This window comes from Podarcis melisellensis (assembly GCF_964234715.1).
Source record: "Podarcis melisellensis genome assembly, chromosome: 18".
In the NCBI taxonomy this organism is placed as follows: domain Eukaryota; kingdom Metazoa; phylum Chordata; class Lepidosauria; order Squamata; family Lacertidae; genus Podarcis; species Podarcis melisellensis.
In genome coordinates this window covers 11,473,569-11,487,809 of record NC_138536.1, presented here as the reverse complement: position 1 = coordinate 11,487,809, position 14,241 = coordinate 11,473,569, and the positions used below count along the sequence as shown (strand labels likewise).

The following is a 14,241-nucleotide window of genomic DNA, read 5'->3' as shown; positions in this document are numbered from 1 at the left end:
CTTCCCTACCCCTAGGAAGGAGCACTTCAAGCGTAGCTGTAGGTCCAGTTCTCCTTCCTCCTAAAGTCCTGCTGGGATCTGGTTGTGCAAGGTGTTTACACACACACAAACACAACTTTGTTCATAGCTTCTGTTTTGCATCTTTGTGCTGTCCTGACAGGGCGTTGTACCAATTTAACAAACAAACAACACACCGGCAGCTCTCTTCGGGTGCAAAATTCTGCAGACAAATTGTGAGCTTTGGGAATGGGGAGCACTTGCAACCCCCCCCCCCGATGTTGGGCTCCGACTGCCGTCACTCCTAACCATTGGCTATCCTGCCTGCAGGGAGGGGGGAGTCCCTACACCATCTGCGGAGGGGGGGTGGGCAAGCCCCTTGGTCTGAGGAGCCAGTTCCTAGGGGCCAAGGTCCCTTGGGCCCCCACCCTAGAATATTTGAGGGGGCCGCCCCTCTCCAAAGTTGATGGGCATTGCCATTCAAATGGTGTCCATGCACCACGGCATGTGATTGATTCTATGGGGTGGGGCTTACCTGCCCCCCCCCCTCAATATTTTATTCAGGTTGGCACCCCTGGCAGCCGGTGGCAGTGGGCTGGGCGCCAGTGAATCCTGGCTCTCTCCCAAATTGACAAAGCAGCTTCCTAGACCTCGTGGTTTGCTAAATGCGCGGCTGCTTCGGCTCTGTGAAGTCTGGAAGGGTTTTCCGTTGCAGGGACAGACCACCTGCCGCAAATGCATTTATTTTCCTGCCTCCACCTTGTTTTTTTTACGGAGGGGGAAGTTTCTTCCTCCTGTGCAATGCATCCTGGGAAGCCTTTCCTCCCCCCCCCCCTTCCTGGTTTGGAGAAAAGTTGTTTTTTCTTTGCCAACTCCCCGCTGGGTGATTCTCCTGGGGGCTGGGCTCATGGTGTTCATTGCACACCCCCTAGTCCTTGACTTTGCACCCCCTTTTTTCTATATCTGTCTTTTACGGGCACCCCGTCTCACCCCGCTTCTCCAAAATGGCTTTCTCAAGCCCGGCCAGCTGACCACCACCTGCGCTGCCCCTTTAAGAGCACGCTGCCGTGGGGTGGTCTCCCCCACCCCCTTCCCCATATTCCCTGGGACTCTGTGTTCTGGAATGCCCATCTGCAGCCCCCCAGCCCCACCCCACCCACAAGCAGATGCAGGGACGGTGGTGGCCGCAGCCGCTCTCCTCCTTGCGCTCTCTCTGCTGCGAGGGGTTAACAACACATAGCCTTGTTGTCTGGAACCAGTTCAGACCGGTTTTCTGGAAAGTGCTTTGTCTCTCCCACTGAATCCTGGGAAAGGGTCATGTGTGGACCCAGTGATGTCATGTGATCACAAACTGACTCAGCTCTTTGCTCCCTGCCCTTCCCCACCCCTGCAACGCCAGCCCCCAAATCAGAAGAGGTTTGGGGTGTGTGTGTGTGTGGGTGGGTGTCTGCCTGCCTCTCTTGCAGGTACAGTTGGAGAGGGAACACATACCCAGGGTGGGGGCAAAATGCAACCCTCCACCCCACCACCACTTTTAAAAAAACTTTTTTTTAAAGCCCCCCCAAATCTCTCCCAACTACTTCCACGAGTTCTGAGCACTTCCTGTGCAAAACCAGTGGGGAGGGAGGGGTGCAGAGAATGGCTTCCCCACAGCCCTTCTCCTTTAAGACATTCTCTCTGGTGGCTTTTAGGGCCCGTGGCGGAATAAAGCCTGTAATCTCTTTAGCAGTAAAAGGCATGTTCTCTGTACCTTAAAAAAATAAAATGCAGGGCCTTTTCCAAACCCCAGGATGTGCCAGGAGGGAGAAGCAGGTGTTCAGGATAACGGGCAGGTTTTTAAAGGGGAGGGGGAGGCAAGCAAAATTAAGCAGTTTTTTTTAAAAAAAAATTGTGGGTAGGGAGTCTCCATATCTTCTTGCAGTGAACTTGCCCCTGATTTCCCAAAACCCATTTTGACTTCGCATTTTTCCATTTCCCCATGAATTGCGTTGTGAGTTCTGCTTGAAACAGAGCTGAGCACCCACTTTTGCACTCCCTAAGCAGCTAGTGCAAACTGCTGCTTTTTTATTACTATTATAAAAAAACAACAACACATTGTGATACTCTGATCTGTGTTGCCTGGATGAATTTACCTTCTTCCTCTTCCCACCCCTTTTCCTTTCCTTGTGTTACTTCCCCACTCCATCAGAGTACCATAATGACAGAAGAAGCTTGCCGGACGCGAAGTCAGAAGCGAGCCCTCGAGCGGGAGATCACCCAGAACGACGTGGACTGCAAGAAGATGAAGATGGACAAGGGGCTCCTGGGGGCCCCCGAGGCCAACGCGGAAGGGGGAGACCTCAAGGTGAAGAGTGAACCCACATCTGGGAGAGTCCAGGGACTGTTAAAAGGAGGGGAGATGAAAGCCACGATCAAAGTGGAAGTCCAGACGGGAGACGAGCCGGTGGACATGAGCACCTCGAAAAGGTAGGTGGCCTGTAGATGTCAAGGAGAGAAAGAACTACACAGCTTGTGGAAGACATCTGGAGGCAGCCCTGTGTCAGGGCGTTTTTAATATTTGACGTTTTATTGTGTTTTTATATGTGCTGGAAGCAACCCAGAGTATATGGATAGTATATTATTATTATTATTATTATTATTATTACTACTACTACTACTACAGTCATACCTCAGGTTACAGATGCTTCAGGTTGTTGTTTTTTTAGGTATGGACCGGCTGAAACCCGGAAGTACCGGAATGGGTTACTTCCGGGTTTTGGAGGTCGCACATGCGCAGAAGTGCCGAATCGCAACCCGTGCGTGTGCAAACGTGCCGCTGCAGGTTGCAAACGCTGCGGGTTGCGAACGTGCATTCCGCACAGATCATGTTCGCAACCTGAGCGCGTCCACTGTATTATTATTATTATTATACCACCCTTGGGTGTCCCAACAGCACCTGGGAGGATGCACATTTTCCCCATCTCTAATCCAAGAAGAGCCATTCCCCTTTCTCAGAAAAGAATTCCTCTTCGGAAGAGAGGCATTCCTCCCATGAGATCTGCAGGGCCACTGGTTTCCCTGTCCCTGATCAAAGAAGAGGCATTCCTCCTTTCTCAGGGCGAATTGCTCTTCTGAAGAGAGGCATTCTCCAGGTATAGCTGAGAGAGACTCCTGCCTGAAGCCCTCGAGATCCACTGCCAGTCAGAGTGGGCAGTTCTGAACTCGTGGATCCAAGGGTCTGACTCTGTACAACCCCTGGGGGGGATTCAGGTCTTTTGAGGTCCTGGTCTAAACGAAGGCCCTCCTCCATCTCTTGCATGCAGAATGAATGTGACTTCTTAGGTCAGGCTCTTCTTCAGGCAGAGGCAAACTCGGCCCTCCAGATGTTATGAGACTACAGTTCCCATCATCCCTGACCACTGGTTCTATTAGCTAGGGATGATGGGAGTTGTAGTCCCAAAACATCTGGAGGGCTGAGTTTGCCTCTGCCTGCTCTTCTTATGTTCTTAAAGCAGACTAGGGGGAGAATCTTGGGCCCAGTCTTAGGTGAATAGCCGGTTGTTATTTATTTTGGGCTGCAGTTTGCAGTTTTTCTTGAGTGGCATGGTGTCCTCTTTGTAAGTTTTGGCTAAGGGAGCTGGGCATGTTTAGCCTGGAGAAGAGGAGGTTAAGGGGTGATATGATAGCCATGTTCAAATATATCAAAGGATGTCACATAGAGGAGAAAGGTTGTTTTCTGCTGCTCCAGAGAAGCGGACACGGAGCAATGGATCCAAACTACAAGAAAGAAGATTCCACCTCAACATTAGGAAGAACTTCCTGACAGTAAGAGCTGTTTGACAGTGGAATTTGCTGCCAAGGAGTGTGGTGGAGTCTCCTTCTTTGGAGGTCTTTAAGCAGAGGCTTGACAACCATATGTCAGGAGTGCTCTGATGGTGTTTCCTGCTTGGCAGGGGGTTGGACTCGATGGCCCTTGTGGTCTCTTCCAACTCTAGGATTCTATGATTCTAAGTGCATGCCTTCATTTGGCCAAAAAGACACATGCACAGCGGCCATCTCTAAAAAGTGTTTTCCAAGGCTGGTGAAGAGCAAGCAGCATTCTGGGGAGGCCATTTGCAGGCTTCGCTTTCCCTGCTCTTTTAAACTCTTAACCCTGGAGCCATTTATTCTGTGGGCACAATTGGTGGAAATGTGAGAAGGCCCCGTTTTAATTTTAATATCGACCACCCCGTCCTGCCCAGGTGTCTCTTCGCCCTTCTTGGAAAACTACCTGACGCCTGGTAGCGTTTAAGGCCGTGCTGAATTTTAAAAGATTTATTTGGGATTGATAACACGGATCCTTGATCTACTGGCTCTTCTGGGAGGACAGGTTATGCTGATGAGCTGTGTGTGTGTGTTCGTTCGTTTGTTCCCCACACCCCACCCTGCAGGCACTATTCACCACACAATTTCAAACTCTGCAAAGATGTTCTTCTGAGGTATTTTATTTTATTTGAGGAGGAGGGTGGGAGAGATGGCATTTATTTCTGCTCTTTTTACTTCCTGTTGGGGAGAAACTTCTTGGATTCCAAAGAGACTTCTTTCATCCCCAAGATAAGTTACTGCAGGCACACAGTGTGTCCAGACCTGGGAGGGACATTCAGATCTGCTGGGTATCCAGAACAATAGGGACTGGAACCTTGCTACCTTTTTAGAGGAAGGCCTCGTGCAGGGCTCTTTTCTATATTGCACAATGTTAGTTGTGTCCATCAGTTTTGGTTCCTCTGCTCAGAATGTCCCATGTCCAGTCCCTGCCATCTCCAGATAGGCGAGGTTCTCGCCTGGGCAGCTTCCACCAGTAATTGGTAGAAGACAATACTTGCCATTCTTTGTTCTTTCATACTGAGCTAGGTCTGACTCTGCATCCTGTCTGATTTCAGATTCCAGATCAGTGTTTCCCAAACTTGGGTCTCCTGCTGTTCTTGGACTACGAGTCCCATCATCCCTAGCTAGCAGGGCCAGTGGTCAAGGATGATGGGCATTGTAGTCCAACAACAGCTGGAGACCCAAGTTTGGGAAACACTGTTCTAGAACCATGAGGGCTAGAATCTTCTTCTTGTCTTTTAAAGGCAGGAGCCTGAACTCTGTGCTAGAGCACCTGCTTTGTACCCAGAACTTCCCAGGTTCTAATCCTGATTTATATCCAGGTGGAGGCTGAGGAAGACACACACACACCCCCCTAAAACTTTGGACGGTTTTTGCCAAGTGAACAATGCAGGGGAAGGAAGGCTGAGCTGAATGAAGCCAGGGCTCCGTGCAGGGCAACTTTCCAACAGCATGAAGGAGAAACAGCTTGGATAGATAGATAGATAGATAGATAGATAGATAGATAGATAGATAGATAGATGATAGATAGATAAAAAATATTTGCATTGTATTGAGTTTATTATCCACTGCTTAGGGGCTGTTGTAATAAGTGGTACATAAATGGATGAAAATGAATAATGATGATAATGATAATATTAAAAATAGAAATACCCACATGAACAATAAATGCTGCAGTAAAAGAAGAAAGAAGAAAAAGCTGCCTGGACAGTTATTGCAGGGGGTTGGACTAGATGACCCACAGGGGTCCCTTCCAATGCAACCATTCTATTATCCTTCATCCTTCCCCCAACCCCCTGAAAAAAGGACTTTAATATTTGGGGGGAATAAGTTCCACTGGACCTGATGGAGGCTTGCTCTCAAGTAAACGTATGTGGTATGTTGACGTTTGAACAAGGCAGGAGGCCCTACCTAAAAAGCGCTGTGGGCAGTAGAAGTGTGTGGTTTTGTGCACAGTTTTTCTTTGCAGTGTCTTCCTAGATTGGCATACATTTCCCACCATTGCACCCAAAGTGGGATACTCTGATATTTTCATTTTCAGCTGCTGTTGTTGTTTGCATTGTTTTGAGTTTATTACACGCTGCTGCGCAGAGGCTACTGCAGTTGAGTGATATATAAATTGTTGAAAATAGTAATAACTCAGTTGGTTAGAGCGCAGTGCTGATAATGCCAAGATTCGGACAGCTACATATTCCTGCATGATCCTCAGGGTCTCTTCTAACTCTATACTGTCATACCTCTTGTTGTGTTTGCTTCACATTGCGGCTTTTCAGGTTGCAAACATGGCAAACCCTGAAGTGTATTCTGGGTTTCGCCATGCCCGCTCCCTGCGCAGAAGCGCTCTATCGCGCTCCGCGCTTGCACAGAAGCACCTCTCTAGTTGCGGACTTTCCAGGGTGCGAACGGCACCCCAGAATGGATTGTGTCCGCAACTAGAGGTACCACTGTAATTCTAATAGTTAATTGCACTGTTTTGAGTTTATTATCCACTGCTTAGGGGCTGTTGTAATTGAGTGGTACATAAACTGTTGAAAATAAATCATTTGCATTGTAGGATCTTTTGGTATATAAAATTGTTGTTGATGATGATGGTGATCATAATAGATATTTGCATTGTTTTGAATTTATTATACTGTATGCTGCTTGGTGGCTGTTGTTAATAAGCGGCATATAAATAATTGAAAATAAATAATGATAATATTAAAAATAGAAATACCCACATGAACAATAAATGCTGCAGTCAAAAAGAAAAAAAATAAGAAAAATCTAAAATAATGCGAATCAATACAGAAAACAAATTCAGTATTGTGGGTTATAGCAAGAGAGCAGAGCTATTGAAATGAATGAACTACCTTAAGTTTCTTAATGGGTCTACTCTTAGTTGGCTGAAACCCACCTAGAAACATTAAATTGCGTGAGTAGGTAGATAATAATGAAAGTGACAAAACAGCACTTCAGAAAAGTTTTTTCTTGAACCTAGTAGGATGCCATTAATCGCTGAAGCCACATATAGTTAATGGTTTGGTTTTTAAAAAATATGTATATTATGTTAAGCATTTTGTGGTTTTATGTTGTAAACTACCCTCTGTGATCTTTGGATGAAGGGTGATATATAAATTTAATGAATTTATACAAATCTAAATAATAATCATAATATCTATTGCCATAAGATAGAAAGTTTCTGTTTGGCAGTCACTGCAATAAATACATAAAGATATTATGCAAAATGATGCAACTTGACCAACAAAATTAGTGCCTTAAAACGAAGCAGGAGGAATGACGATGTTAAATGCAGAAATAAAAAAAAAGTTAGGTGTACAAAACAGGTTCTGCAGAATCTCACAGTTCAGCTGGTTTCAGAAAGTTTTTTAAGGTTCTCCATCTTTGCCTGCCTGCCTGCCCTTTTTCTCTGTGTGTGTCTGAATGAGAGAGACTTTTCCTCCTTCCGACCCCCTCCATTTTCTTTCCACTACCTGTCTCCGCCTTCTCTTCCTCCTCCTCCTCCTCCCTTCCTTCCTCCCCGCACCCCAACAACAACTTCCCACTCCACAAAATGAAAGCAAATGTGTCACGAAACCGGTTCCGACCGGTTGGTTGCCATGACTTTTCCCAGGATGTGGAAAGGAATTGTTTTTTGGGGTTGTTGTTTTTTTTTAATCCACATGACCAATGGGATCATGTGACTTTTTGGGCGGCATGGGGGGGGAGTTCACCGTCTTGTGATGATGCTGCGATAACTGATTATACAAGGGCGACCGTGTGCATGTGTGCGAGAGATTTTTAGTTCGCACGTAGCAGAAGGGGTTAAAACTTGGCCGATTCTTTTTCTGTGCAAGAGTGCAGCTCAGGATCCCCAGCGACTCTCCAGGGTTTCAGATACAAGGTCTCTTTTTCTCAACCGTGTCTGGAAATGCTGGGCAGCAAACCAGGAGCTTCTGAACCCAAAATCCGACCACTTCCCAGGCTGAATTTACATCTCGCTACTGCCTTGGGCCTCCATCTGTCTCGAGAGGCAATGGAGTGTGCCTCCGGGGGTGAAGCCAACCCACTGTGTTAGCAGCACCGAAGTGACTTCCCTCCTGGGTGCAAGCCTGGGCTGTGGGTATGGGGGTCCTGGGGGTCTCAGCCTCGCTGATGGGGGTCCAAAGGAAATCAGAGCAAGACATTTGGCGCCAGCTGGGCTGCAGGAGTTGCCAGAAGGAGGCGGACAAGGCGCCATCCAACCGCCTTAGGGACTCCTCTCTGGATTTGAGTAGGGTTTACTCCTTAGCCTTTTCTTCTCCCAAAGACCTCCAGATGAAGGGTGCTGTATAATCATCATCATCCTCCCACAAGGCAGCAGAGGTTCAGGATCAGAGAAAACATCTTGCACAGTTGGCAAATTGGACGGGTGGGTGTGCTGGGGTTTTTAAACTGAAGCCAATGGTTTGGGAAGCTCTCTGCTTGATAGTATTTTGTGGCAGGGAAGACTATAGGCACATGCTGTCCTATGTTGAAAGCAGGCTGGTGTAACGGGCCCTCTGTAAGAAGAGGATGCTGAGATTCCTGCGTTGCAAGGGGTTGGACTAGGTGGGCTTTGGGGTCCCTTCCAACTCTACAATTCTGTGATCCAGACTGGACATTCCCTTCTGTAGTCAGGGCTGGAATGTTGCAGACGTCCCAAACCCAGGTATCTCCCAAAGAGAGGGTCTTATTTGCATTGTTTGAAATCGTAAGCTGTTTGTGTCCCCTCTCTACGACTGCCCCTTCTCCAAACTTGGCATTGGCCTGGTAGAAACCGCTTTCTTCCTCAAGAGTTCATTCCTGCAAAACTTGACACTTTTAAAAACCACAAGCCAGAGCTGAAAAGTTATCAAGGAAGAGTACAGCGGTATCTCTGGTTGCAAACAGGATCCGTTCCGGACGCCCGTTCGCAACATGAAAAGAGCGCAACCTGAAGCGCCGTATCTGCGCAGGTGCGTGGCGCGATTTGGCGCTTATGCGCAAAGCATGATTTAGCACTTCTGCACATGTGCAAGCAGCGAAACTCGGAAGTAACCCTTTCTGGTTCTTCCAGGTCGCCGCGGGACGTAACATGAGGTATGGCTGTACATAGGCCAGTATCTGCATCAACTGCAAGAAAGAAGTTTTACCTAAGTTAGTTCCACTTTGAGTAGACCCATTGAAATGAATGGGCTCCACAGTCAGAGGCAATAAACACCTTTAAATATGGGTTGCTGGGAGTCTTAACTGGGGAGAGTCAGTGTTGTGCTGTAGTCCTTCTTGTGAGATTCCCTTTGGGGCATCTATTTGGCTACTGTGAGGACAAGAGGGTGGACTGGTATAGGATCAGAGTTGGAAGGGGCCCTCTAGGATCATCTAGTCCAACCCCCTGCAATACAGGAATATGCATCTATCCCTTATGGGGATTGAACCTGTAACCTTGGTGTTCTCAGCACCACACTGTAATCAACAGATGGCTCCCCTCTGGCCTGGTTCAGCTGCAGGGCTCTTTTCTGTGTTGCACAATGTTACTTGTGTCCATGTGTTTTGGCTCCTCTGCTCAGAGTATGACTACCGCCAGATACAACAGGAACGCTTGCTTGCTTCCTTGAGAGGAGCCAAAACGCATGGAGCTCTTCTGCAGTGTGGTGTAGTGGCTAGCTAGATTGTCAGACTAGGAGCTGGGAGACCAGTGTTCAAATCCCTTCACTCAGCCATGAATCTCACTGGGTGTCAGTTACTGCTTCTCAGGCTAACCTACCTCACAGGGTGGTTGTTCTGTGGGTAGAATAAGGGGTGAGGAAAGAATTGAGCTCCTTGGATAAAAAGGTGGGATGTAAATGCATTAAATGATGTTTTAAAAAAGCAAACCAAAAAAACAAGCGAGTGGAAACTAAGTTGAGTCTGCAGCAAAGCTCCCGTGTTTAGATCCATCCATTTATTTATTTATCTTCTTCTCTGGAATCAGGTCTGCTTATCAAAATAAAGAGGGGGCCTGTGAGAGAGTACTTGAGCTAGGGGCTTGTTTTATTGTCTACTGAAAGAAGTGAGGGCGGGTGGCGCTGCAGGTTAAACCACAGAGCCTAGGACTTGCCAATCAGAAGGTCGGCGGTTCTAATCCCCAAACGGGGTGAGCTCCCGTTGCTCGGTCCCTGCTCCTGCCAACCTAGCAGTTTGAAATAGGTACCACTCCGGCGGGAAGATAAACGAACGGCGTTTCCATGCCCTGCTCTGGTTCACCAGAAGCGGCTTAGTCCTGCTGGCCACATGAGCCGGAAGCTGCACGCCGGCTCCCTCAGCCAATAAAGCTAGATGAGCACCGCAAACCCAGAGTCGTTCGGGATCGGACCTAATGGTCAGGGATCCCTTTACCTTTACTTTTTGTTAATAATAATAAATTTTATTTATACCCCGCTCTCCTGGGCCAGAGCTGGGCTCAGGGCGGCTAACACCAATAAAATCACAGTAAAACCATAATTGGGGGGGGGGGACAATTTAAAATACAGGTTAAAATGCAATTTAATATGCAGCTACATTTTAAAAGTAGCCCATAGATCAAAACCATAAAAGGAGGGAAACATAAGGGTCAGACTGAGTCCAAACCAAAGGCCAGGCAGAACAGCTCTGTCTTGCAGGCCCTGCGGTAACATGTCAAGTCCCGTAGGGCCCTGGTCTCTTGGGACAGAGCATTCCACCAGGTCGGGGCCAGTACTGAAAAGGCCCTGGCCCTAGCTGAGTCCCTTGCGACTTGGGAAAGTCAGCCTGGAGACCACGGTTGGTTAGAGCCTAGTGCTGATAATGCCAGTGCTGCAGGTTCAATCCCCATAAGGGGCAGCTATATATTCCTGCATCGCAGGGGGTTGGACTAGAGGACCCTTAGAAACCCCTCCAACACTATGATTCTAAGAAGGAATAGGACCCTTTGGGTAATGTTTGCAGAGGAAGAAGTGTGCTCTTTCACAAGCCGTGCTTTATCTGGCTTGAGCCTCTCAAGTTTAGTGCGTCTCCATTGAGTTACCGATTAATTGCATGCAGTCCTATTGGGTCCACAGATCTGGCGTGGTTCTTAAGAAATGGGGAAGGGGAATAACCTCTCTCTCACCTTTTGTCCCCATTTGGAGGAACGATGCATTTTGAATTGTATTAGGCTGCCCTCTAGAGACTCTTCTAAGTATTGCAGCATCCACAGAAACCTCTCCTTGAGTCCACTTGCTACAAGTGGGGTGAAAGTTCTGCCAATTTACAACAGCAAGAATTTTATTATTTGTTCCCCACCCATCAAACTGGGTTGCCCCAGGCACAATGGACGGCTTCCAGTATATACAAAAACATAATAACACATAGAACATGAATAATAGCAATCAGATCAATATAAAAAGTCACAATAACTTTCAAATGAACAACTTATCAAATAAAGCAATATTCAATAATTCATTAGAACCTACTAATAAACAGTAAGATTAAACATCATCATAATAATACTTATTTCCTTGACATCTGATGGGACGGCATTCCACAGGGTTCCCTGTAGCTTCGTGTCTCACAGTGAGGGAAGCACCAGAAGGCCCCCAGAGCTTGATCTAAGTGTCTGAGCTGAACTAGAAGGTCCTAGTCTCAGGACCTTGAGAGACCTGGGTTCGAATCCCCACTCTGCCCTGCAACTTGGGCTAGTCACACTCACAGGCATGCCATGAGGAGTGCTTGTACGTGTGGCAAGAACCACACCCACCATCTCGATCTCCTTGAAGGAGATGTACATTTGGTAATAAATGAATAAAAATATTGGTGTCTCCCCTCCAAAGACCAGTCCACATGTTTGGCCAGCCTTCCCAAACCTAGAGCCCCAGCCAACAGCCAGCCGTGATGGGCATAGTTATAGTGCAACAACATCTGGGGGGGTCACAGGTGCCCCATCCCTGCTCTCAGAAGGAGCATTCTGTACTGGAGTGGTTCTCCAAGTGGGCCTAGCAGGTATAAATGGCTGTCGAAAAGCCAGCATCCCTGGATCAAGTTCATCGATTTTGTCGAAACTAAATAGTTTCAGTTGGATGTTGAATGAATGTGCACCCAGTTGTTGCTGAATTTGATTGTGTTGTCTGCTTCAGTGGGCTTTGCAAACCGCTGTTCTGAACGATGCTTTCTGCAGGGCAGGGGGCACTGGGGGTGAGTTTATGGGATCGGGGGGACAGTGCCCTGAAAAGTTCGGTTGCTGTGTACAAGAGGTGGAGGAATGCCTCTGTTTAAAAGAGTCATTCTCTCCTGAGAAAGAGGAATGCCGCTTCCTACTGCAGGACCACAAAACCTTTGGCACTCTGGATGCTACTGGACTCCATCTCCCAGCAGTCAGCATGACTAGTGGTCAGGGATGATGAAGCTCAGCAGCCTCTCTGAAGGACATACATTGGGGAAGGTGGGGTGTTGAACAGCCAGCTGGAACTGTTTCACTGTGTTGTCTTAATTTATTGTTATTTTTTCTCTTCTCTTCTCTTCTCTCTGCTTTTCTTTTTGTGTGTGGGGTTGCTCCTCCAGCGACGTCAAGCGAGAGAGGAGGGTCCCTTCGCCTGATGTAATAGTACTATCGGACAACGAACCATCGAGCCCAAGAATGAATGGATTGACGAAAATCCCGTTAAAGGAGACCAGCACAGAGGTGCTGATGGTAAGTCTTAGCCCTTGCCTTAATGTAGCTGCCTCTCCTCACTCGGTGCATTCAGGCCAGGCGGATGTGAGCTTTCTCTTTTCATTGCTTCCTCCTGTCCTGTCTTCCGCTGGGACTTTTCCTTGGGTGCAGCGCTGAAACAAGCCATCCCTTTTGGTACTTCTCTTCTGGCCCTCATCCACGCACATTTTGCTAAAACTCTGATTCACCCAGTCACTGCTTGCCTTGACTTCTGCAGCCTCGGGGGCAGCTGGAGCCCACTCAGGCTGGGTGCCAAAATTTATACAGACGTACTTTGGAAGTCAGGACGCGGGTGGCGCTGCGGGTTAAACCACAGAGCCTAGGACTTGCCGATCAGAAGGTTGGCGGTTCGAATCCCCGCAACAGGGTGAGCTCCTGTTGCTCGGTCCCTGCTCCTGCCAACCTAGCAGTTCTAAAGCACGTCCAAGTGCAAGTAGATAAATAGGGAAGGTAAACGGCGTTTCCGTGCGCTGCTCCGGTTCACCAGAAGTGGCTTAGTCCTGCTGGCCACATGACCCGGAAGCTGTACGCTGGCTCCCTTGGCCAATAAAGCGAGATGAGCGCGGCAACCCCAGAGTCTTTCATGACTGGACCTAATGGTCAGGGGTCCCTTTACCTTTACCTTGGAAGGCAAACGGAATCCATCTGGAAGTCCATTAGACTTCCAAGGCGTGGTTTCCAATTGGCTGCGGGAAACTGCTCCGGACGTTTGGCTTCCAGAAATCATTAGAAAGCCGGAAAAATCATTTCCTTTTTTTGATCATTCAGGAACCAAAACGTTCGAGTTTACAGGCGTTTGGCTTCTGAAGTTCCACTGTACACTGTTTTATTATTGAAAAATAATATCACTAAGAAAAATTAACAATAATAAGATGTTTGAAAAGCTAAAATGCAGTAGACTGCAAGCAGATTAAAATTCACACCAGCTTTCTAAATACCTGACTAGGCTTGTCTAAACAAAAAATGTTTTTAGCCGGTGCTGAAAAGGGATCGGTGAAGGTGCCTGCTTCATCGCATAGAATTGTACAGTAGGAAGGGATCCCAAGGGTCACCTAGTCCAACCCCCTGCAATCCAGGAGTCTTTTGCCCAATGTGGGGCTTGAACCCATGACCCTGAGATTAAGAGTCACATGCCACATGTGACAGTTCCAATCTGTCCCCAAACCACGCCTGCAGACAAGCAAAACAAAAGGTCGTCACTGGGCATCTGTAATGACAGGTGATTGACAGGTGATCAGCCCCACCCACCTGTCAAAGGCGCCCATAGAGCGAGGAGGGAGGTCTGGATCCACTCTGCCGGCTGGAGCCAGTCCTGCACCCCTTACCTCCACATGGCTGCCACCTCTCTTCCTTGTAGACCCCTCCCCAAAACGTCATCCCTTTTGGCAAACCCCCTAACTGGAGAATTAAGCCCCCTTTCCCTCTTGCAGAAGAGCAGCCCCGAGGAGCGGGAGCAGATGATCAAGCAGCTGAAGGAGGAGCTGCGGTTAGAGGAGGCGAAACTCGTCCTGCTGAAGAAACTGCGGCAGAGTCAGATACAGAAGGAGACGACGGCTCAGAAGGTGAGAGCGCTTCGCTTGCTGCCGGCTACTCCGCGGTGGATCGCCAGGGGTCTCCCAAGAATTTCAGGAACCAAAGAGTCACATTGACTTTTGAGGCGTCAGGTCCCACACTGGCAACCTAGCATTCTGTTTTGGGGACTGTAACCCTGTTGAAGGAGCCATTTGGTGCCTAGCTCT

At 48.0% G+C, this 14,241-nt stretch overlaps 1 protein-coding gene across 10 annotated transcripts in view; it reads left to right on the top strand.

Annotated features, from left to right (window-relative positions):
* Nucleotides 1–14,241, top strand: part of GATAD2A (GATA zinc finger domain containing 2A) — a 77,931-nt gene that overhangs the window by 48,958 nt on the left and 14,732 nt on the right. For all 10 annotated transcript variants that reach the window (XM_081895599.1, XM_081895598.1, XM_081895594.1 and 7 more), the window contains 3 exons: nt 2,186–2,463; nt 12,352–12,481; nt 13,933–14,064. In XM_081895599.1, coding sequence (XP_081751725.1) covers nt 2,195–2,463; nt 12,352–12,481; nt 13,933–14,064 — 531 coding nt within the window. In that variant the 5' untranslated portion in view covers nt 2,186–2,194. The remainder of the gene's footprint in view (nt 1–2,185; nt 2,464–12,351; nt 12,482–13,932; nt 14,065–14,241) is intronic.